Genomic DNA, 24,846 nt, shown 5'->3' with positions numbered 1-24,846 from the left:
TGCTTAAACTGGAAAATTTTAAGAACTTTTTAAATGACTTTGTCAAGTTTATAGACCATATCTGCTCAGATAGAGTGTTACAATATAGTGGGCCTGCGGCGAAAGAGGCCCGATCATGAGTTTTTTCGAGGTGGGTCAGTCATAGGGAGGGTATTTCTGGTAAGCCTTGCTGGGCTGATCTCAAGGAGCATACTGGATTGTAAATATTGTAATACTGAATTAATCCAAAATGCAGGAACGTTATATAAAAGCACTTTCAAGTAGTGAATATCTGTTAAAACAAGTTTCTGAATGATAGTGCGGAAATCCTGAGTTTCCAATAAAGGGTTCAGTCTTTGGAGCATACACAATTTATAAAAGGTTGTTGGTCACCATAGATTTCACTTGGATATGTATGAACAGATTACTGTCAAGAATGGCAGTAAGAATTGTAGTTCATATTTGACTCTGTTCCATTCAGAAGACATAAATTGAGAACCCTTGGTATGGTACCTAGAGTGAATGACTGAGTTAGAAACTAGCTGAGTGGGAGGCAGTAAAGAGTGGCAGTTAATGGAGTTTTCTCTGAGGAGGAGGTTGTTATTAGTGGTGTACATCAGAGATCAGTCCTGGGACCGGTTCTTTTTAACATTTTTGTGAGTGATATAGTGGAATTATTATCAGGAAAGATTTGTCTTTTTGCTGATGATACCATAATCTGTAAAAGGATAGACAGCCAGGAAGGTTTAAAAAACAAGAGGAGGATTCTAGTGAAGATGGAGGAATGGTCTAGAGATTGACAGCTAATATTTAATGCTAAAAAAAATGCAGAGTAATATAGGCTGCAAAATCCCAAGGGAGAGATTCAGTATGGAGGGCAAAATTATTCTAAGCACCAAAGAAAAGAGTAATCCAGGGGTGATTGAATCTGATGACTTTAAGGTGGCAAATAGGTGGATAAAGTGATTGCAAAAGCCAGAAACATGATTGGCTGCGTAGGAAGTGGAATGGTCAGCAGAAAATAGGAGGTGATATTGTCCCTGGTTAGACCTCATTTGGTATGCTGTGCACAAGGCCACAACTTCAAAAGGATATAAACCGGTTGGAATTGGTCTATGGAGTGGCTGCTAAAATGATCAGTCATCTACATTCTAAAGCATATGAGGATAGACTTAAAGATCTAAACATGTATACGCTAGAGGAAAAGTGAGAGAGAGGAGATACGATAAAGTATCTCCAAGGTTTCCAAGTACAGGAGGTGAGCCTCTTTTAATGGAAAGAAGGCTCTAGAAAAAAGGATCATGGGATGAGGTTGAAACAAAATATTTCTTTACCAGAGAGAGTGGTGGATACATGGAAGAGCCTCCCAGTGGAGGTGGTAGAAACAAAAACAATATCTGAATGCTTGAAAGCACGGGATAAATAACAGGGGATCTCTGAGGTAGTGATGGGAATTGTAAGGGCTAGATAAAATGGACGGATGAGCAGACTGGATTGGCCATACGGTCTTTCTCTGCCATCATATTTCTATCTCCCTCAGTTAAAAAGTCAAAGGGGCAATGTACGGGGGGGGGGGGGGGGGGGGTGGGGGGGTGGGAATCCTGCTTAGAATAATCTCTTCAGTCTTGTTTATGTTCAGTGCAAGCTTGTTATGTAATAAAGCCATGGTTACCAACCAGCATTTAACAGCTTTCAAGCAGATGGATACAAATTCAAATGTTTAAGGCCAAGAGGACCAAGGCATTGGTATATATTTTATAATATATGCTCATACTAGTGAACATTTTACGGAGGGGATATAGATAAATATTAAAGAGGGTGGATTAAAGAGCTGAAGCTTGAGGTATACCTGAATTGATGGCCTGCCTACTGGACACTGCAGAAGCAATTCTCACCATCAAGTAGAAGGAGAACTGATTCAGCACTGTCCTTAGATGTATCCATATAATTTAGAAAGAAGGATTTGATTGTTTAAGGTTTGAAATGCAGCAGTAATGTCCAAGAGCACCATTACATACTTTGTTTCCCTCTCAAATACCCTTCTAAGAGTATCAGCTCTGAAGAGTAAGAGCTTCTGAACTAAAAAAACATTTTAAAACCAAATTGATATTGGTCAATGATGGGAATATATCATCCAGGAAATCATCTAGTTGGCTTAATACTACCCTTTCAGTTTTCTCTGAAAGAAATGGCAAAGATGAAATTAGGCGATAGTTCTCAGATGCGTCTACATAGTGGGCAGAATGCCTTCTGGTAAAGAGAGAATTTGTAGGCCAAAGTCTTCTCTAATTGCTTTCTGTGGTGCTGTTCTGCATAGTTTAAGGGGACAGGAAGAAGAATTCATTTTAGCAATGGTTTGAACAATCTCATCTTTAGTTGTTTTAGCGAAGCAGTCACATTTTGTATCCTCCACCTTAAGTTTGCTCAGAAGTGCGGTTATATGCCAGCCACTTTGAAAAGTGCACCGCAAAGTCCTCACACCAAATCGAAGAGAGAGAGTAGAATTTATTTTCCCATAGTATCCTCCAGTTTCGCCAGCCAGATGTTTTAACAGTTTGAAACAGATTTGATGCCCTCTTCGGGTCAGAGAGATTCATCCTGGCCAGGCATGGAAGGAAAGAAGATTTAAACTAGTCAGGATCAATATGCCAACTCCTGAGTTTAGTAGGACGATTAGCCAAATTTGAACAATTGTTTGGGGTAAGTGTAATATTATCACAAGTAATCAAATAATGATCTGACTATGGTACAGACTGGGATTAAACTTTGCAGCACTGGTTTAGGAAAACCTAGATAATGCTGAATCAGGGAGATGTGAGGGTATCTGATCTCTGCTTCACAAAGGGAGGGAAACCCCAGGGTTCTGAAAGAACTTGAAAATGAAATTTCAGACCTATTACAAGTAATTTGTAACTTATCATTAAAATCATCTGCTGTACCTGAAGATTGGAAGGTGGCCAGAGATCAAGTCCCCCGAGGCCCAGGGTTGTTCAAAGGGCCCAAGTGATGGTGTGGGGGCCCACTCCTCTACTCTCCCGGTAGGTGGTGGTTTAACACTCTTTTTTGAGGAGTTGGGTCCAAATCACCAGTGAACCTGGAAGATGTAGTAGGCCAAATTAACAAACGAAGAGTAGCAAATCACCTGGACCGGATGATTTACACCCCAGGGTTCTGACAGAACTAAAAAAATGAAATTTCAGTCCTGTTTCAAATAATTTGTAACCCGTCATTAAAATCATCCATTGTATCTCAAGACAGGAAGGTGGCCAATGTTGCAGTCCCGGTCGCTAGACTTGCGACTGGGCCCTTACCTTCCTCTCTCGCCGCGAGGGAGACCGTTTTAAAGACTCAACTGCAGGAAGCTTCGGCCCATCTCCTTGATGACGTCAGATGCTGGCAAGGTATTTAAGCCCAGCCTCTGGCTAAGGAGGTTGTCTAGCAACGAGGTTCTCTCCTTGGAGGCACCAGTTGCTGTGTTTCCGATTCTGGTCCTGCTGTGTTTCTGATCCTGGTCCTGCTGTGTTCCTGATCCCGCTCATCTTCCGGATTCTTCTCGACTTGTCTCCTTGGTTCCTGATCCCGGTTCACCTCTGATACTCCGTGTCTGTCGCCTGTCTCGACTCCTGCTCCGTCCTCGCTTTGGTCTCGCTACTGCCGTCTAAGTCCCAGCGGTCCGGATCCTCAAGGGCTCCTCCCGGGGGGATCTCGGATCTCCAGGGTGAAGATTCTGTTCCTGCGCTCATCTTGGTACCGCCTCCCGGCCTGTCCCATCTCCATGGAGCTCTCTCTTCCAACCATCTTCCTCCACCAGGTCGGCTCAAGGGTCCACTGTCCAGTCCACAACAGTTTGCTAGGCCATGGACCCGGCGGATATCTCTGGTCTGCAAGCCATTCCGGGAATGGCCCAACGCTTGCAACAGCAGCAACATTGTCTCGACGTTCTGGCTGCCACCGTCGAGAGGCTGGCGAATCGCCGATGCCACTCCGCAAGAGCCACCACCATTACCGCCTCCGGCTCCTACTGTGAACATTACTTCCCCCACTCAATTGCCCGTGCCCTCACGCTACGCAGGAGAGGTCAAAGGCTGCTGGGAAGTTTTGAACTAGTGCTACATCAGGTTCTCTACTCCCTGGTCAGTTCCCCTTGGATTCTGTGAAAATAGCCTATATCTTGTCACTTTTGGAAGGGAAGGCGTTAAGCTGGGCATCACCAATGTGGGAGTGCCAGGATCCCTTAAGTAATCTGCAGCAGTTCGTCCTTAATTTCAAGCAAGCATTTGATGAATCTGCATGCTTGCCTACTGCTACGTCAGAGCTATTACAGCTGAGACAGGGAGCTCGCTCCCTGTCAGACTATGCAATTGAATTTCGTACCCTCGCTATGGAGGTAGGGTGGCGTGAAGACAGTCTCCAGGGAGTTTTTCTGGAGGGACTGTCTCCGCGCATTAAGGACGAGTTGGCGGCTAGGGACATTCCGGACGACCTCAACGGAGTAATTGACCTTGCTGGCCCGATCGATCATCGACTTCAGCAAAGAGTAAGGGAGGGACGACCGCCACGTCGACCCATATCCTTGGCACCTGCCTTCACTAGACCCTTGACAACCTCGTCAAGTCCTGGGGCGATGCACTCCGACCCTTCTACAGAAGAACTTATGCAGTTGGGTCGCACGCCTTTAACTGCAGAGGAGAGGCGAAGGTGTCGGGCCTTGGGCCTATGTTTATACTGTGGCAGCAAGGGTCACTTCCTAGCCCAATGCAGAGCGTCCAGAAAATGCCAAGGCCTAGGCAAAACTGAGGAGCTACTCCTAGGCTGTGCTAATGCTGCTCCTCGGTGTACTGTACCAGTGACACTAGAATATCCTGGAGGGTCTTTCAACACACTCGCCTTTATTGACTCCGGAGCGGATGGGAATTTTATTCTTTCCGATTTGGTACAGCAACTTCAATTACTTACTTGTCCTCGGACTCCTCTTAGGATTACGTCTATCCAAGGGACAGTGTTGCCTAGTAGTATTTCTAACTCCACGGTTCTGCTTACTCTCCAAACCGGAATGCTACATTGTGAGAAAATTTCCTTTTTGATCCTGGAGAAAGCGCTTCATCCGGTAGTATTGGGATTACCTTGGCTACAACGCCATTCTCCCATGATCCATTGGGACTCATTACAAATCATCCGTTGGAGTCCCTTTTGTTTTGATCACTGTCTCCAGGTTCCGGGTCCACTGTCTGTGTCCTTGTTGACTACTTCCGTATTGCCACCTGCACCTTACTCTGAATTTGTGGAAGTTTTCTCCAAGAAGAAAGCAGATATTTTGCCTCAGCACCGCCCCTTTGATTGCGCAATAGACCTTTTACCGGGAACCATTCCACCGCATGGGAGGGTATACCATCTATCCTTGCCAGAGACACACGCTATGTCTGAGTACATCTCTGAGAATCTCGCTAAAGGTTTTATCAGACCCTCCCGATCTCCAGCTGGGGCGGGGTTTTTCTTCGTGGGAAAGAAAGACGACTTGCTCAGACCTTGCATTGATTACAGGGCTCTTAACGCCATAACCAAGCGAGATCGACTGCCATTAATCCCAGCACTTCTGGACAGATTGCAAGGGGCCAAGGTTTTTACCAAACTTGATCTACGAGGGGCCTAAAACTTAGTTCAAATCCGCCCCGGGGACGAATGGAAGACTGCCTTCAACACGAGAGACGGGCATTATGAATATTTAGTGATGCCCTTTGGCCTATGTAACGCTCCGGCAGTCTTCCAAAACCTCATGAATGAGGTGTTGTGTGAAATGCTACACTCCTATGTAATAGTATATCTAGATGATGTTTTGATTTATTCACCAAATCTGAAGTCCCATCATCAACACATTTAACAAGTACTGCAAGTTCTCAAAGACAATCAATTGTATGCAAAGCTAGAAAAGTGTATATTTGAATGTGAGTCACTCCCTTTCCTGGGATATATCGTTTCATCTACCAGGTTCCACATGGACCTGGAGAAAGTGTCCGCTATAAAGGACTGGCCTCGCCCTGTGGGGGTGAAGGCGTTACATAAGAACATAAGAACATGCCATACTGGGTCAGACCAAGGGTCCATCAAGCCCAGCATCCTGTTTCCAACAGTGGCCAATCCAGGCCATAAGAACCTGGCAAGTACCCAAAAACTAAGTCTATTCCATGTTACTGTTGCTAGTAATAGCGGTGGTTATTATCTAAGTCAACTTAATTAATAGCAGGTAATGGATTTCTCGTCCAAGAACTTATCCAATCCTTTTTTAAACACCGCTATACTAACTGCACTAATCACATCCTCTGGCAACAAATTCAAGAGTTTAATTGTGCGTTTTCTTGGATTTGCAAATTTCTACAGACAGTTTATTCCTAATTATTCCCTCAGAGTCGCACCTCTTACCGTGCTAACTAAAAGGGGGCGGATGCTAAAGTTTGGCCCAAAGCAGCCTGTCAAGCTTTTGAGGATCTGAAACAAGCTTTCTTGTTGGACACTTGTTTATACCATCCAGATCCGCGTCGTCCTTTTGTTGTAGAGGTGGACGCCTCCAGCATTGCAGTAGGGGCAACTTGCTCGGGTAAACTACTTCCATGTTCTTACTTTTCCAAAAAGTTTTCAGCAGCCGAGTGTAACTACAGTATAGGAGACAAAGAACTCCTAGCAATCAAGCTAGCATTTGAAGAATAGAGGCAATGGCTGGAGGGAGCAGTGCAACCGATTACGGTATACACCGATCATAAGAATTTAGAATTTTTGTGCCAAGCCCAGCGGTTAAACCCTAGACAAGCCCGGTGGTCCCTCTTCTTCAATCGCTTTGACTTTACACTTCGGTATCGTCCAGCGACCAAGAATACTCATGCGGACGCCTTGTCACGAACTATGAAACTTGAAGAAGAGGGAGAGCGTCCCCAGTATATCTTGGATCCAACAAGAATCAACATAGCGGCAGTGACAGTGAGCCCACTAGGAAGGACGGTAGTTCCAAAGCGTCTCCGAAAGGAGGTATTAAGGTGGGCCCATGACTCCCTTTCTGGTGGTCATGCTGGCTGAGAAAGAACGTTAGACTTGCTAAACTGTTATTATTGGTGGCCAAATATGAGAACCGACGTTCGCAGCGACGTAAGTTCCTGCCCCACTTGCGCTAAACAAAAGCCTCGTATTGGTCAACCTTGGGGGTTGCTGCAAGGTGGATCTACCTTCGTCGAACGGGAAGTCAGTAGTTTGGGTAACGGTGGATCGTTTTTCCAAGATGGCCCATTTTGTTCCGTTGGCCAAATTGCCATCAGCACCAGAGTTAGCTCTGCTTTTCACACAGCACATCTTCCAGATTCATGGAGTTCCACAGGACATTGTTTCTGACCGGGGTCCCCAGTTTACAGCCAGTTATTGGAAAGCCCTGTGCAAGAAGTTTGGGGTTCAACTCAGTTTCTCTACTGCCTTTCATCCCCAGAATAATGGCCAGACTGAGCGCATAAACCGTTCCTTGAAAACATTTCTTCGCGCCTTTGCTAATGAGAGACAAGACAACTGGGTAGAGTTACTACCATGGGCCGAATTTCTCTTACAATACTCAGATTCACTCAGCCACGGGGAAGTCACCCTTTCAAGTTGTGTATGGTAAGCAACTTAAGCCACCGCTACCCTTGCCTCTGACCATTCCGTCACTGGCAGCCCAGGTGTCTGCTCAGCAATTGCATAATCTCTGGAATTCCATCCAAACTAGATTAACTGCATCAGCAAGCTCTGCCAAGAGGCATGCCGATCGGCATCATCAACCTGCACCAGTGTTTCTTCTAGGAGACAAAGTTTGGTTAAGCACAAAGAACGTTCACCTTAGATTGACTTCGAAGAAATTGGCTCCTAAGTTCTGCGGTCCATTCTGAATTGCTGAAAAATAACTGTAGAAGGTGTAGACTGATTGATGTCAAGAGCCTAAAAGATACTGTATATTTCCACATGCCACAGAGACCATGGAAGCTCTCTTTGGCACAATGCAATTATTAAGAAGGGCATTAGTGGTAAAACTGAGAGACTGAGATCATTCTCCATATACCCTGGCTTATAAGTGAAGTCCATTCCTGTCACACACAGGGAGAGGCACACATGCATACAGGCACAAGCACACACACACCCACAGGCAGACACAGGCACTCAGAGTTTTCCTTCAGGAAATTGTCCAAAACCTTTTAAAACCCATGTCTCCAAGATATGTACATGTATTTTATTGGAAGAAAGATGTGAAAGAGAGCAACATTCACATATTTAGCAGATTTCAATAAAGTACAGGAAAGAGCAGGAAAGAGCACTTTTAATTACTTCTTTACTTACCAGCAAAGTTGGCAACCAGAACTGCACCAAGATGTGAGCCTGCCCAAATCTACATACCCGACCCTCACGCCCCTCCCGACTGGCACGCCTCTACTGAACTTAACAACCATGACCCCCCCCTCATCCCCGCCCCCTCCCACATCCCTGTTCCCCTTCCTCCCACCCCCCCTCCTCCTCCCATTTCAACAGCCCCATCCTCCTCCTCCCATTTCAACAGCCCCATCCTCCTCCTACCCCTCCATATCCGCCCTCTTACCTGTCACCTTGTGAATAGTTAAAGAACCTATTTTTCTTCTACCCTCCTAAGAGTTACCTCTCCTTACCCGCCCATATTCCATTCACCTTTTCTCTCCTACTCTCCTTAAGAGTTTATCACGTAATCACCTGATAAACCACCTATCCCAAGTTGAACAGTTGTCATAATGTTTATCTATTCTAATTTATAGTAAAGCTAAATAATGTTTATCTATGCTTATCTATTCTAAATTATTGTAAAGCCTGTTGCTACGTTACGTTACATTGTGAACCGGGGTGATGTTTTTAACGTGCCCCGGTATATTAAAAATTCTTAAATAAATAAATAAATAAATGTGGAGGGCAGTGTTCTTTGGATTTAGCATTCCAGATGATGCCCAAGGTTCTCCCCAAATGTTAACATAGAAAATCCTTTTTACTGTCTGCAAACTTTAGAGGAAACGTGTCAGGAGTTTGTGCTGATGTGCAGTGGGTGCTGAGCAGATCCCTCTTCCTGTTCCAGGGCCCTGTAACATTTGAGGACGTCGCTGTCTATTTCTCTGAGGACGAGTGGGAGATGTTGGAAGAATGGCAGAAGGAGCTTTACAAGGAGACCATGCAGGAGAATTATGAAGCTCTGAAATCGCTGGGTAAAGATTCATTTTTATTGCATTATGAGAAGTTGTGCACTGAAATGTTTTGAAGGCCTTCAGTGTGGGAGGAACTGGAAACTTAGCTGCAGTGTTCCCAGTCTCTTACACATAAACATCCCGTGGGTCTTTCACAAAGCATCATCTGTTTCTTCCTTTCTGATTCTCTTCTTCCTTTGGGTGTTACTGGTGGAAACCTCCTCCTTCAGAGTTTCTAGGCACAGTGTGGCTATGATGTGATGGGGCTATTTCAGATGTTTCTCCCACAGATGCTGCTTATTATGATCTTAGACTTTGGATGTGAAGAGGGAGAGAATGAGAAAGGGATTGGGAGATGGAGGTGGGAGGGAGAGAATCTGGCAGAGAGGGGTTATCTTGAGGCTGAAAGAGACGCATGAAGAGAGAAGGAAAAGGAGAAAGAGGGCAGGGTTCAGGGTCCCCAGGGAGGGGAGAGGGAATCGTCAGGGCTCATGATTGCAGGGGTCAGGAGGGAAATAAATACATTATTAAACAACCTAACTCCAAAAATGATAGATCTGCCTGCAGACTCTCTTGAGAATACTAACAATACCTGAAACCATAACAACAGTTCAGCTTTGAATCAGATAGCTCTACCCTATACAATAAACAAAAACCATGTAAGAGATGCTCCATGGTTTTCAAAATCCTTAGCTGAATTAGAGACGCCTATGACGTGTCAAAGTTAAATGGTGCAAATGTAACTCCCCCAATGATCTACAGGAGTACCATATAATATTAGTAAAGTGTAGATCCTCAATAATGAAAAATGTAAATATTTTACAAAGCAGTTAGATGGATCCCTCAATAAACCAAAGGAAGAATTTGCCATAGTTAAGCGTCTCACTACATATCTTTCTGTCCCTACCAAATCTCCTCCAGCAGACTCAGGTTCTAAGCTATGAGATTTATTTGCAAACCATTCAAAACAAAAATTGAAAATGTATGCTCTTCGTTTCCACCATCCACTATTCAAAATTCTCAATCAACAAATGACATTTCTCTGAGGACAAGCAGGATGGAAGTCCTCACACATGAGTGACATCATCAGATGGAGCCCGGCCCAGAACTTTGATCTCAAAGATTCTAGAACTCTCTAACATGCCCTACTGAGCATGTGCAGCTGTAGTCATCACCCTGCCCCCTAGGCAGAGTCCCTCAGTCTTTTTTTTTTATCGTGGAGCCATGTGGTCGCAGGAGCCATGTGTGTGTCTTGGTATTCAGCTTTGCTCTCTCTCTCCTCACATTTTTTGTAAGTGATTTTTTTCTAGAGCTGCAGCTGTTTTCCTTCCTTTACCTTAAGGTAGTTTTATTTCTTTTCCCTTTTCTTCTTCTTTCCTCTGTGTGCCAGCTGCATAGTGGGCCTTAGTCTCTGTGCAGTCTGCCAGAGTCTCTTTCTGTTTCTTAAAAAGAAGAAAAATAAATAAATACTGCACTGGCAGTTTAGTATCTGTGTCCTCTCCTTGCTCTGTCTGTTTTTGTACCTTTGTCAGGTGCTGGCAGGATTGACTGAATGCAGTCTGTGGGGTACTCCCTGAGTTCTACCCGGGCAGGAGTTCCATGTCATTTCAGTCAGCATCGATGGAGGTTCAAATAGTGCAGACATCGAGCACCACACTGCTCCTGTGGGGGGAAGAGCTCATCTTCCCCCACATTCAAAGGAACTAGTCTCCACAGGCAGGAGCCCTGGATGACGTAGCCTCCCCTCCTGCTTGCTGTTGATGGCAGTGCAGTCTCCTTATGCGAGAGGGTGAGCAGGAGCCTGGGCAAGCAGCTTGCTGCCGCACCTTTGGTGCCATGCCCAGTAACGATTGCCCATGCACATCTGTGACCAGCGCACCATTGATCTGACTCATCAATGTCAGGACCGAATCAGGGACCAAGACTGCCATTGAGCACCATGGTCACCCTTGATGCCGTCAAGGTGCCAGGGTGCCTTGATGCCATTGGTGTGCTTGACCACCCTCGATTTATAAGGACCTTCTGTGCTGTAGGCATCTGTGGATGTGGAGTCTGTATACACTGGAGTCATTGAGCTCCTTGGGCCTCGAGGTGGCAGAGTAGCGTTCCCGTCCATACCACGGATGCCTCAATGCCCTTGATCCTGTCGAGGTGCATGACCTCAATGCCGTGGCCGCCCTCGGAGCTGTTGCAGTGTGTAGCCTCAATGCCATCGGGAGTGGTGGCCACAGATGCCTTTTGTTGCCACTCTTGACAATGTCGAGCACCACCAACGAGGCACTGGGATTGCCAATGAACAAGGCCATCGACCGCTGGGGCTCTTGAGAGCCCTCGACTACTACTGAAGCCCTCAATTGACAGGGATTTTGGCCTTTAACAGATCGAGCGTCGGCGTCGCCATTTACTCAAGGCACCCTAATACTCCAAACATCCAGGCATATTGGTCTGGTGCCCTAGAGGCTCCTTGGCAGTGTCCCGATGGGCATTGTGCTGTCCCATCACTGGCCTACAGCTGTTGGGCACTATGGATGCCGATGATCTCAGGGGTCCTGAGCCACTAGGATCGGGGGACATCAGAGGCCCCGCCTGGCTTTGTGCAGTATTGGTATTAATGAGCACTAGCGAAGCTATCATCGGCCATAGCCACTGGCAAGGGATGCCATCGAGCTTGCAGCATCGCAGTCCTCAGACAGATAGGTGAGCTGAGGGGAACAGTTGTTTGCACTAGCAGTCATCAGTTCCTCTGGACACCGATGAGGCATGTCTGGGCTGCAGAGCCTTTGCCTGCAGGTGCCCCTGGCATCCTTGGTATCGCCGGTCCTTTGATGCCTTCAGGCACCGGGGTCTTTATTGGTACCACTGGGCTGTTGAAATACGAGGGCACCTGTGGCACGGGGGATGATGCTTTATACCATCGAACTGATCAAGATTCGGTCAAGCACTATCGAAGCCCTGGGTGCAGCGTCGTTTGGTGCCCTTGATGTGATCCATCGTTGGTGAGTGCAAAAGCGCTATGGGCCCTACAGGCGCTGTCACCACTGTGGGAACCAGTGATGGCGGTTGGATGCTGCAGGACATGAACGCAGAGCACCATGGACACCGTCAGTCGCCATGGACTTTGCTGCTTTCATTCCATGAGGAAAATGGTGGTGAGCCATTCCTGACGCAGTTCAAGGGCTTTGACCAGCCTGTTGGAGAGCTATTATGTACTGGAGGGGGCGACCCCATAGAAAGCCACCCACCACCATGCCATACCCAGAGCCCCAGTGGTACTGGGGATGCCGTCGTCACACTGTTCCTATACACTCCAGTGGGAGTTTCTGTGACAGTGGAGCGCAGCATGGGCAGTTGGGTATGGCAAAGCATCCACTCCAAGTGCCTTGGGCTATGGCGGGCAGCATTCTCCCTGTCTGTGCAGTTCTCAGTCAAGCCAAGGATCTTTCATTTTTATTTTTATTTATTTATTTTGAATTTTTATATGCCGACATTCTTGTATCAGATACAAATCATACCGGTTTACATTAAAAACAGAGTATGCAGGAAAATAGGTTTCCTAAGTCAAATACATTGAACATATTTAATAAACAAGGGATTACTAAACACTATGAAAAAGGTTAATTAACAAAGGAAAACTTAAGGGAATTAAAATAAGTGTAGCACAAAAGATTGCACGAAGGGGTGCACAAAGGGTGCACCCCTTCGTGGTGGAATGTGGCCATTTACCGCTATATATTTTCATGTCAGTTCTTCAGCAGAAAGTGTTGGGCAGCACTGATGAGGGAAGGTATTGTTACACACTCTGTGATTTGCCTTTTGGCAGCGCTCAAGCCATCAACTCTAGCAAGTGGTGCCTGATCATTGTTGCATAGGATTCTACCCACAAGGACGAAGATGGGATAGCACTGTATGAGTACTGGTCAGCGTGCTTTTACAGCGGAGGGCTCTATTCTTTAGTGGCCCTCTACTGTATGGGGGGGGTGTGTGTTTTCCTCGTGTTGAGCACAACAGATTGTGCGCTCAGCCACAGGACTGTCCTAGTATGGCATTTCTGGTCGAACCCTAAGGGGAGTAGACACCAGAAGAGTAGTGTTGGGAGTCTTCTCCTTCCTAAGAAGAGGAATATGTCTTTTGACCCCCTTTCGACCTGTCCCTGGCAGGTTTATCGCTGAACTGGAGCCTTGATTCTTTGAATCGATGCATCTCCTTGTAGGCCAGGGCCGGGGGACGGCAGCAGCGGACATCTGACCATTTTTGCTGGATTCCTTTGTTGATTGCCATGGTGGTTGCCAGTGGCAGATTAGTCGCTTCTGAAGATCAGCGATCAGTGATTATATCTCAGCTCTCAACTGGATAGTTGATAGGTTTTTTGGGATCGGGAGGCCCCAATTCCTATTGTTTTCCTGTCCCTTCAGGAAGGGGGATTCGACTGGGTTCCAGGTCAACTCTTATGGGTTCCGCTCTGGACGCCTGGTTGACCAACCCTGCAAGGGGTGTCCCTCATTCTCGGTTTCCTGGAGGAAGGTATGTCATGGCTTCTGACCGGTGGTCGCTCTTGGTTCCTCATGGGATCTGAGAGCTGGTTGAGCGGTAGCGCTCTTTTTAGGTCGTTCTAAGGCACAGCAGGTCTATTTCACGAAGGAGCCTTTCCAGACTGGCTCCCTGGTGAAGATTAGGGGTTTCTCCCATCCAAGAGTCACCTTTGATACCTGCTGAGCTCAATGGGCATTTTTGGATGAGGACCACTATTGCCAGTCATTCTCACCTGCAGGACCCTACTTGGGTGAAGAGGGTTCTAATCCATCTAATTGGTGAGTTTGCCTTTCAGCCTATCACCATATCCATGTCTGAGGGAGTTGGGAATGAGGGACCCCACAACAAAGGTGCTGCTCTTTGGTTGCAGTGGCTTGCAAGCTATACTTCCCCATTTTAGGGATAACCCTGTCTGCGGACAGGGGAGTCCTGGTTCATGCCACGATTGTTCCATTTACTGGCCCGCGTGCTTCCTTGGGGGAAGTATATTTTTTATTTTATTTAAATTCTTTTAATATACCGATGCTCAAGACGAGGTCTTATCGCACCGGTTTACAATGGAACTAGGGGAAAACCAATTAACAACAATATAGAAGGTAAAGTTACATTGAACAGGGAGAATAAACATGGGCATTGGAGGAAAAGACAGATTCAACCTGAACAACTGGAGAGAACTAAAATAGTTCTATCATGGCTGAGGTATTAATACCTAAGCCAGGATTTGGGTGCCCTGCCCTGGTACCTTTAGGGTATCCAGGCCAGTGAACATAAGAACTTGCCATACTGGGTCAGACCAAGGGTCCATCAAGCCCAGCATCCTGTTTCCAACAGTGGCCAATTCAGGCCATAAGAACCTGGCAAGTACCCAAAAACTAAGCCTATTCCATGTTACCATTGCTAATGGCAGTGGCTATTCTCTAAGTGAACTTAATAGCAGGTAATGAACTTCTCCTCCAAGAACTTATCCAATCCTTTTTTAAACACAGCTATACTAACTGCACTAACCACATCCTCTGGCAACAAATTCCAGAGTTTAATTGTGCATTGAGTGAAGAAATCCTGCTCGACAGGGTTTGCATTTGCGGCACCTCAGCTTCCTGTCTCTTTGTGGAGTGTTTCTGGATTTCTTCCCTGTGGAATTCGCTGTCAGCTTCACCTGTTTCAAGGAGGCTCAGGGCTCTATCTTGGTGGGAACTGGAAGTGAGTTATTTGCTTGGGGGTTGAGTTATACAGCCTAGCGATTTGTGCTGACCCTGGCATTCCAGCAGTCTGCTCCTTGTAGTGTTCACTCCTTCTGACTTCCAGTTGGAATGATGGGGGGAGGGGAGGAAAAGCTAAGGCGTTTTTAGTATATTTTACTGTATACCTGCAGGGAAAGATACCTATATTTTCACCAAGATCTGACCATTACTTCCTTTAGCTTTTCTCACTTTGCTAGGTTGCCCAAAGGGTCTTCCTGCTCCCCTGAACTATCCTGTACATAGGATGGATAGCCCTGCCCCTGACAGGGTGCACTGTAAGTGAGCTTCAGGCCTAATATATCTCCCTGCTTGGGGGTTTGGGCTAGCGATCCCATTCAGGGATTTCCTTTCATCCCCTGAAACTCTTGATGCTGTCCTGCTGGTCAGCTATGTCTGATGCTTTGGCACATAGGTTCTGTCACAGACCCTGCCTTTGTTGCTGATCATTGTTCCAAGCATTGCTTTGGTTTTCTGCCCATTATGCCTGTTAGCTCAACATGGGCACATTTCTGCAGAGACATTCTGTCCTTTGGATGTCAGTGGACTGCAGTTTCTTTCTGGGGAGTTCTTGGGCCCCAGTTGGTTTTTCAGTTGTCTTGAAACATCGAAGGAAACTGTGTGGTCTTCATCCAAGAGTCCTCCTCTTGTTTACATCTCTAGACTTTTTCTGTCTCCACACTCTGGAATACCCTCCCGCAGACTTACGACTTCTCATAAATAGAAAAGATTTTAAAACAGCTTTAAAAACATATTTTTTCACAATTGCCTTTTCCTCAACTCCACATGAATTCTTTCCCAATGACACAGTAGCGTTATACCACCGTGAGGCCCCAGTTTGCTGATCTCTCGCCCTGCAAATTATGAGAGAATATACATTTTTTAAAAAATTATTTGTATAATTATGCGATCCTTATTTTAAGTCTCATTTTGTAATTGAATTGATTGTGGATGTGTATACTTGTTTCTATGCATGTATCATTGTAACCTGCTCTGAACTTTGGAAAGTGCGGGCTGAAAAAAATGTTAAATAAATAAGGAGCCCTCATCTATTGCTATTGGCTGAGGGCTGAGGCTGCAGTGACTGAACTAAAGCAAGCTGGGAGGGTTATAAAAATAGAAGAACATTGCTAAGGTAGTTCTGAGTGAAGGCTCCTGGTGCCAGATCCCATCGCTGGTTATGACAGAGCTGAAGGCACAAAGGATATTTATGGATAGGGGAAGTTCCCTAATAAGTTAAAAAGAAACAAAAAATCAGTGACAACACAGTACAATTGATTAGTGCATATTATAGAACATGCACTGATTAATTTGTGCATAGCACACAATGCAGTGGTAAAGTCTGTGACATATTCAGGTGCCATCCATTTGGATTAGGCACCAACTGGGGTAGAAGAAAACATTTTGTATAGTTCTTCCAAAGTATTGTCAAGCTGGTCATGGACCGATGGGGTCTGTGTTAGGGTAGACGGCTGTGGACATTCAATTGAGGTCTTCCTGAATCACTCCACCAGTCTCCTCTGCTTCATACTTTGGGGCTTATTCTTTATCAGCTTGTCCTGTAGCTTCAGCATTTTCATGATTTCCTGCTGGGTATTTTTACTGCAAGAGGTAAAGACACAACGTTACAGGCCAATGTAAGGACAGAATGCTTGTAAAGCTTTCACACTCTGTCCTTTTCAGGAGATTAGCAATAACATAAGAAAAAGCAAATGTTATTTTATTACTGAACTCATTAAACTGTCTTTCTCCCTCAGTAATGCCTAATGTTTACTTTCATTATCTAGAAAATGATGATCCCAGATACGATAATACAGACACACATCACTGGGAGCTCACTAAGAATCCAGAAGAGAACAAAATGTTATCAGAGAAAGAATCGGAGAATAATTCTTCTTGCTCTGAGTGGGGAAAAAACTGCAGGAATCAATCCATCAAAGAAAAGAAGCAAAGAAATTTAACAGAAGAGTTAGCTCTGAGTGAGCAAAGTACCAGAAATATCCCACATACAGGGGAAGAGCAGAGAAACCAGACAACAGAAGAAAGATGTGCATGTGATGCATGTGGGATATTCCTCAGGGATCCTGTGACTCTGAAATCCCAGCAAAGATCTCACATTGAAGAGAGACCATCTCCATCTGCATACAGTGGGAAAACCTACAGTCAGAACAGAGAACTACAGACACAACAGAAAAAATACTCAGGAGAGACAATTTTTACATGTTCTGAGTGTGGGAGAAGTTTCAATTGTAAGCGAGAACTAATGCAACACCAGGAAATCAACAAAGGGGAGAGACTGTGTACAAGTGCAGAGCTCTCAATTAAAGCAAGCCTAAAAAAATACAAGAAAAGCTGTACAAAGGAGAGAACAGTTCCCTCTACTGATGGTGATAAACTCTTCCAACAGAAAGAAAACTTCACAAAACACCCAAAATTCTGCCAAGGAGAGGGACAAAATTCAAGTAATGAATGCAATAAAGGCTTCTGTCAGAGGAAAGTCTTTCCAGAACAAATGCAAACCAATACTGAAGAGAGACCATTCTTCTGTACTCAGACTGAAAAACGCCTCAGTAGGAAGGCAAACCTCTCACAACAGACAATCCATAAAGAAGAGAGACAATTTGCATCTACCAAATGTGGTAAAAGTTTCAGTCAGACTGCAAAACTCTTCAATAAACAGCAAATCCATACAGGATTATATCTATTTACTTGTACTGAGTGTGATAAAAGCTTTAGTCGTAAGGGAAACCTCATAGTTCACCAGAGAATCCACACTGGCATGAAACCATTTACATGTACTGAGTGCAGTAAAACCTTCAATCAGAAGATACACCTGACACTCCACCGTAGAATCCACAATAAATTGAAACCATTTATATGTACTGAATGCGGTAAAAGTTTCAGTCAGAAGACAAGGCTCTCAAATCACCAGAGAATCCATACAGAATTAAAACCATTTGCATGCACAGAGTGTGGTAAAAGCTTCAGCCATAAGGGAAGACTCACAGTCCACCAGAGAATCCACACTGGAGTAAAACTATTTACATGTACTGAGTGTGGTAAAAGTTTTAATCAGAGGACAAACTTCACAAATCACCAGAGAATCCACACTGGTGTAAAACCATTTGCATGTACAGAGTGTGATAAAAGCTTTAGTGATAGGGGAACCCTCACAGTCCACCAGAGAATCCATACTGGAGTAAAACCATTTGCATGTACAGAGTGTGGTAAAAGCTTTAGCCAGAGGGCACACTTAATAAGCCACCAGATAATCCATACTGGATTAAAACCATTTACATGTACTGAATGTGGTAAAAGTTTTAATCAGAGGACAAACTTCACAATTCACCAGAGAATCCACACGGAATTAAAACCATTTACATGTACTGAGTGTAATAAAAGCTTTAGTCAGAAGGCATACCTAAAAATTCACCAGAGAATCCACACTGGTGTAAAACCATTTACATGTTCTGAATGTGGTAAAGGTTTTAACCAGAGGACAAGCTTCACAAACCACCAGAGAATTCACACAGGATTAAATACATTTGTATGTTCTGAGTGTGGTAAAAATTTTAGTTATAAAGTAAACCTCACAATCCACCAGAGAATCCACACTGGAGTAAAGCCATTTACATGTACTGAATGTGGTAAAAGTTTTAGCCAGAGGTCAAGTTTCACAAAACACCAGAGAATCCACACTGGAGTAAAACCATTTACATGTACAGAGTGTGGTAAAAGCTTTAGTGATAAGGGAAGCCTCACAGTCCACCAGAGAATCCACACTGGATTAAAAGCATTTGTATGTACTGAGTGTGGTAAAAGCTTTAGTAGGAAGGATTGCCTCACAGTCCATCAGAGAATCCATACTGGATTGAAACCGTTTCCATGTAGTGAGTGCGATAAAAGCTTCAGTCAAAGCTCACATCTCGCAGTCCACCATAGAATCCACAGTAAATTGAAACCATTACATGTACTGAGTGTGATAAAGTCTTCAGAGACTCAGCATCTCTCAAATCTCACCAGAGAATTCACACCATAATGGAACAATTTACATGTACTCAGTGTGATAAAAGCTTCAGTTATTTACAATCTCTCAAAATTCAGAGAATCCACAATGGAGTAGAAATATTTGTATGTGTACAGAGTGTGGTAAAGTGATTTATTCAGAAGGTAAGCCTCACAGTCCATCAAAATCCACACTAGTGGGTAAAATCTTAAGTCATCTAAAATATTTCAGAATCCACCAAAGAATCCACGGTGGTGGGAAACCATTCATGTGTTCTGAGTGTGAGAAGATTCACTCACAAGTCATATCTCAGAATTCACCAGAAAAACCACTCTGTAGTAAAAGCTTTGCAGAGGGAACAAAATACAAGAGCAACCAGAGATTCCACATAGGACTAAACATTGACTTTCTGGAAAAGAAAATGAAGTAAGAATGAAAAATTATCTTGCTGAGGACTGTAGCATAAAATAATTTGAGCAGGGGGTGGATGAAAGTGCACAAATTCAGTACAAGTTACTGAGAGAAAAGATCAGTTAAGAGTACTATAAGAAAAAGGTGGCCAACGCCAGTCCTCAAGAATCACAAATAGATGGGTTCTCAGGATATCTGTAATGAATATGCATGAGATATATTTGCATGCATTGCCTTTGTTGTATGCAAATCTTTCTAATACATATTCATTATGGCCTTTTTGGGGCTCTCAAAGATTGGAGCTGGCAGTGGCTACCCCTGCTATAGGGAACTGAAACTGATTTTGGAAAGTACTGCAACAGCACAAAATAAGATACAAGCTATTACTCAACTTGCAATTCCAACACTGCCTTATAGTTTTGGAACAGGACATTGGCTTGATAAAAACCTTAAAAGAATTGGATTTAAGAACAAGAACATTTCTTCGTACGTATGTAATCTGTAAGATTCAGTGTATGCTGAGATTGTACATTGCAAGAGCTGAAGACGGTATGGACTTTATAGACATAGATTCTACATATAGAGCTGCTTTTATAGGCCTTCAAGCATACCTAACATTAGCAACAGATCCTGGTACTCAAAGTGCTGAAGTACAAAAGTAAATTACCAAAATTAGTCACAATCCTTAAACCTAGAAGGAATGACAGAGAATTTACCAGCACATGATGGGAAAGAAGCAGCAGAATTAAAAAAAAAAACAAAACCCAACAACAACAAAAACCCAGGAGAAGCGCTGGTGGGCAGGAGCAGGATTCTGTGCACTCTCAGGCACAAGAAAGCTGGTGTAGCCACATTGGTTAATAAATGTTTCCTTTGTGCCCGAGAGGGTTATAGCAGACCAGCTGGCTGTTACCTAAGTGTTAAAGGCAGCTTAAAATGGGACGATCTGGTATTATGTAAATGTGTACACTCCCAATAATTATGATAATTTTTTTTCAGTGATTTTTGGGAAAATTGGAAAAGTTTGACAATCTGCCAGTCTTATGTGGAGGTTTAATATGATACATGACCCTGCCTTGAACAGGTCTGGGGATTCTAGAGGGGAGCGGATTTCCAAATAGAAGGGCAGAACTTGGTTATGTGATCAGCTAAACATTCTAGAAGTCTGGTGTAGTTTCCACCTACTGGAGCATGATTATTTTCACGTAGATAAGCATCTGAATTAGCCATGCTTTCTGGGTACGTCTTCCATGCCACTAGGTGGCGGAGCTCTTGCTAAATCTAGTAAAATCTTTCAGCTAGGAGCTCCCTCCTGCATATTGTCAGGATTGCCTCAGGCTCCTCAGTCAGTTTTTTTTTTCCACGCAACCGTTAGCCTCGCTGAGCTCCTCTCTCCTGAGAGAAACTGAAATTGTGAGGAAAAAGGTTTACTAAAGTTAAAAGATCAGAAAAAGCAGCAGTTTAACATCACTGGGGTCTGCTGAGCTATGCCTCATCCAGGTTTTAAATTTTGCTCATGTGGCAAAATTATGTCAGCCACAGATGGCCATTCATCTTGTTACCTGTGTCTCAGACCCCAACATGACCAAAAGAACTGTGTGGACTGCGGACGCATGTCCCCACGGGCTCAAAGACAGCAAGCTGCAAGGATCCAAGACTTGCAGTCCAGAGCTTCAGGCTCTTATACCGCTTCTGAAGCCTCTGTTTGCTCCTCTTTAGGTCCTAAGCAAAGAAAGAAGGACCCGTCATCGAGGGGAGCTTCTTCAGTTGATTTCCCCCCCCCCCCCCCCAGGTCAGGACACTGTCTTTTGACTGCTGGCCGAGAATTAGTTCAAGGTGAGGGGGATGTGTCTGTGGCACTGCAGCCGCGTGCTTCACCGACACATTTGGCTGCATCGACACTCTGGAGATAAGAGAGCCGACGCCATATTGAAGCATGGGATTACCGACGCACCGAAGCATCGAAGTAAACCAGATACTGTGTCGAAGAAGCATCGAACCGGCACACCATCAACGCATCCGCCATCGATGCATCAGCGCAGAGAAGACATGACGCAATCTGCTTCGAGTGACGCATCTGCGACGCAGCCGATGCCTATCGATACACCAGGGTTTACCCCGACGCAGCCAACTCCTAAATTACTGAAAAAGCACCATTCTGGTCATAATGGAAGGAAACCGGTTTCAACACATTTACCGGTTGAATCCGAAGGAGAGATATCGCCAATATGCCTCTCGGATGCATCTATATCACCTGGATCATCATCTTCTACCTCTGTATCATCCATTGGTACACAGATTCCAGGAAAGGTTTTTGCCTTCACAGCCACCATCAATGCCTGCGCCATCTCCACAGCCATCTACTTCGGCCTTAGCGACACAAGCACTGTCTCAAATAACCACCATTCTTAGTCAATTTTTACAGTCTGTAGGAACATCGGCGTTACCACCCACAGGACCTCCACCACAACCATTTTCTGTTCCAGAGGATCCAGCATTACCTGGTACGGCACCAAAAAACCTACCACCTTCACAGTTACCAGTAACAGAGGACATTTCAGATTCAGATAATTCCTCAAACTCCTCAACGTCCTCAATTCTGACCCACCAGAATTACCTCCACAACCTTCTTTCCCTCCGGAGGAGGGTCAGTTATTGAATGTGGAAACCAAGAGGATTCCGGACCCCCATCAAGGAATGTTGGGGATCCTGAAAATATTTGACGTCCCCAATGAGCCGGTAGCCTTACCACAACACCAGGTTTTAACAACCTTAATAGAAAAGGCATGGGTCACTCCCTTGTCCACCCCTCCAACATCTCGGAAGTAGACATTAAATACCGGATGAAAGATTCTTCCTTTCATACTTCAGTCCAACTTCCACACCAATCAGTCGTCGTTGAATCTGCAATGTAAGTCAAAAATACATTCTAACACTCCTCCAACTAAAGAATATAGGTCCCTAGATGATTTTGCTAAAAAATCCTTTCAATCTGCAATGCTCAATGCCAGGAAACAAAATCATCAGTTTTATAAGGCCCAATATTTATTTGAGAACCTGCAAGCATTAAAAACATACCTACAACAAGGGTCACTGAATGACATATTGCCTACTCCATACTATAATTTGGAAGAAGGATTAAGGCACCTTTTAAGATTGGTTCATGAGGGCTTCGATATATCGGCAAAATCATCAGCCAATGCCTTAGTGGCACGACGTCTTGCGTGGTTAAACCCCAGTGTCATTCGTGATGACAGCCACGAAAAGCTGGCAAATTTACCTTGTCGCCCAGGTTTGCTCCTCTCCAGGTTTGGAGACCAGTTTATAGCTACTGTTACAAACTTAAGGAGCAAAAAACTGCTGTCCTTTCTTTAACAGCACCTCAGCATTCCACCACAGCACGACATCAATACACTGCTCCTGTACCTTACAGGAAACAAATCTTCAAATCTTATAAACCATATTACAAATCTCAATCGTACTACCTACCAAGGTAGCAAACATATCAACAACCAGCACCTCGCCAACGTACAAAGACACCCCCCCCCCCCCCGTCAACCTCGACAGCCGACTGATCCTCAACCAGCAAAACCTGCATCAGGTTTTTAAAGATTGTTCTGCCACCACCACGACCAGTAGGAGGGAGATTATCCAATTTTCTTCCAGCCTGGAGCAAGATAACATCAGATCAATGGGTACTATCCATAATTCAACACGGATATTCTCTCCACTTTTCCTCCCTTCCTACCCTTCCACACTGAATCCATCAAAAAACTTTCACATCGCACAAATCTCATCTTCTGCAAGAAATACAACTCCTCTTACAAAACAATTGTATTCAGAAGATACCTTACCTGGAGAAACATCTAGGGTTTTACTCCCAATATTTCCTAATTCCCAAGAAATCAGGAGGACTAGGGCCAATCTTAGACCTCCGCCAACTCAACATATATCTTCAGACAGAGAAATTCAAAATGACTTCTCTCAAGTCCATTCTCCCTTTTCTTCAGCCCAAGGATTGGATATGTTCACTGGACTTGAAGGATGCATATGCACACATACCAATGCATCCCAGTTCCAGGTGTTACCTATGCTTTCAGATGGAAAATCAACACTACCAATACAAAGTCCGTCCATTTGGCCTCTCCTCTGCCCCAAGAGTATTCACCAAGTGCCTAGCAGTGGTGGTGGCACACCTTCGACTACAGGGGGGTTCAGATATTTCCCTATCTAGACTATTGGCTGATTAGTAGCAGGAAATCAAATACTATTACGAGACAATCTTCTTCGAACGATTTCGTGTCTAGACAATCTCGGCCTTCTTATCAACTACGAAAAATCAAATCTGGAGCCCACTCAAACTTTACAGTTCATAGGAGCCCTCATAGACACAATCCAGGACAAAGCGTTCCTGCCACATCAGAGAGCATTAACTCTTTCGATGCTAGCTACAATTCTCCTTCGCACTACAACAGTACCAGCGCGCCAGGTCCTCACTGTTCTTGGACATATGGCTGCATCCATTTACGTGGTTCCAAATAGGGGTCTACATATGTGCTATCTACAATGGGGGTTGAAGCATCAATGGGACCAGTTTCTTCAACCATTGTCGACTCCCATCTCATTAACCAATAGCATGAAACAAGACCTGGAGTGGTGGATACTTCCAAGAATGCTACAAGCGGGCTCAACCTTACGCCCATTACGACATCATACTAACCACAGATGCATCCCCCACAGGATGGGGAGCACACTTAGACCACTTACAGACACAAGGTCAGTGAACTTCATACGAATGGATATTGCACATCAACCTCTTAGAACTCAGAACAGTATGTTACGCTCTTCGAGCCTTCAAAAATTCCCTCCGAGAGAAAATTGTAATGATTCACATGGACAATCAAGTTACAATGTTTTACATCAACAAAGAAGGAGGGTCCGGTTCATGGAACCTCTACAAGGAAACGGTTCAGATTCTGGAATGGGCCCACAGCAGACTCCTCTCCCTACAGGCGACTTATCTACCGCGCATTCACAATTCAAGAGCAGACAGACTCAGCAGGATTTTTCACCCATACGAATGGGAGCTAAACCCAGAAGTGACCACACACATATTCTCAGTTTGGGGTCTCCCATCCATAGACCTCTTTGCAACAGAAGTCAACACAAAACTAAAGACCTTTTGCTCCGTCTACCCGAGTCCATACAGACTCGCACCAGATGCCTTTTTAATCATTTGGACATACAGGGGCGGATTTTAAAAGCCCTGCTCGCCTAAATCCGCCCAAATCCGGGCGGATTTAGGCGAGCAGGGCCCTGCGCGCCGGTGAGCCTATTTTACATAGGCTCACCGGCGCGCGCAGACCCCAGGACTCGCGTAAGTTCCGGGGTTCTCCGAGGGGGGCGTGTCGGGGGGCGGGCCCGGTCGTCGCGGCGTTTAGGGGGCGTGTCTGCAGCATTTGGGGGCGGGTCCGGG

The 24,846-nt window shown here is 44.9% G+C and overlaps 1 protein-coding gene across 3 annotated transcripts in view; it reads left to right on the top strand.

The window, feature by feature from the left end:
• LOC115083753 (oocyte zinc finger protein XlCOF6-like) overlaps window positions 1-24,631 on the top strand; it is a 187,302-nt gene extending 162,671 nt beyond the window's left edge. For 2 of the 3 annotated variants that reach the window (XM_029587753.1, XM_029587752.1), the window contains exons 2-3: window positions 9,080-9,206; window positions 16,741-24,631. In XM_029587753.1, the coding sequence (XP_029443613.1) occupies window positions 9,080-9,206; window positions 16,741-18,992 (2,379 nt within the window). In that variant the 3' untranslated portion in view covers window positions 18,993-24,631. Of the gene's footprint in view, window positions 1-9,012; window positions 9,207-16,740 lie in introns of all 3 variants that reach the window. The other variant, XM_029587755.1, reaches the window with a different exon arrangement.
• The last annotated feature ends 215 nt before the right edge of the window (window positions 24,632-24,846 follow it).

Source organism: Rhinatrema bivittatum, chromosome 2, assembly GCF_901001135.1.
Source record: "Rhinatrema bivittatum chromosome 2, aRhiBiv1.1, whole genome shotgun sequence".
In the NCBI taxonomy this organism is placed as follows: Eukaryota; Metazoa; Chordata; class Amphibia; order Gymnophiona; family Rhinatrematidae; genus Rhinatrema; species Rhinatrema bivittatum.
Note: the sequence above shows the minus strand (reverse complement) of the source record. Positions and strands in the feature narration are given on the sequence as shown.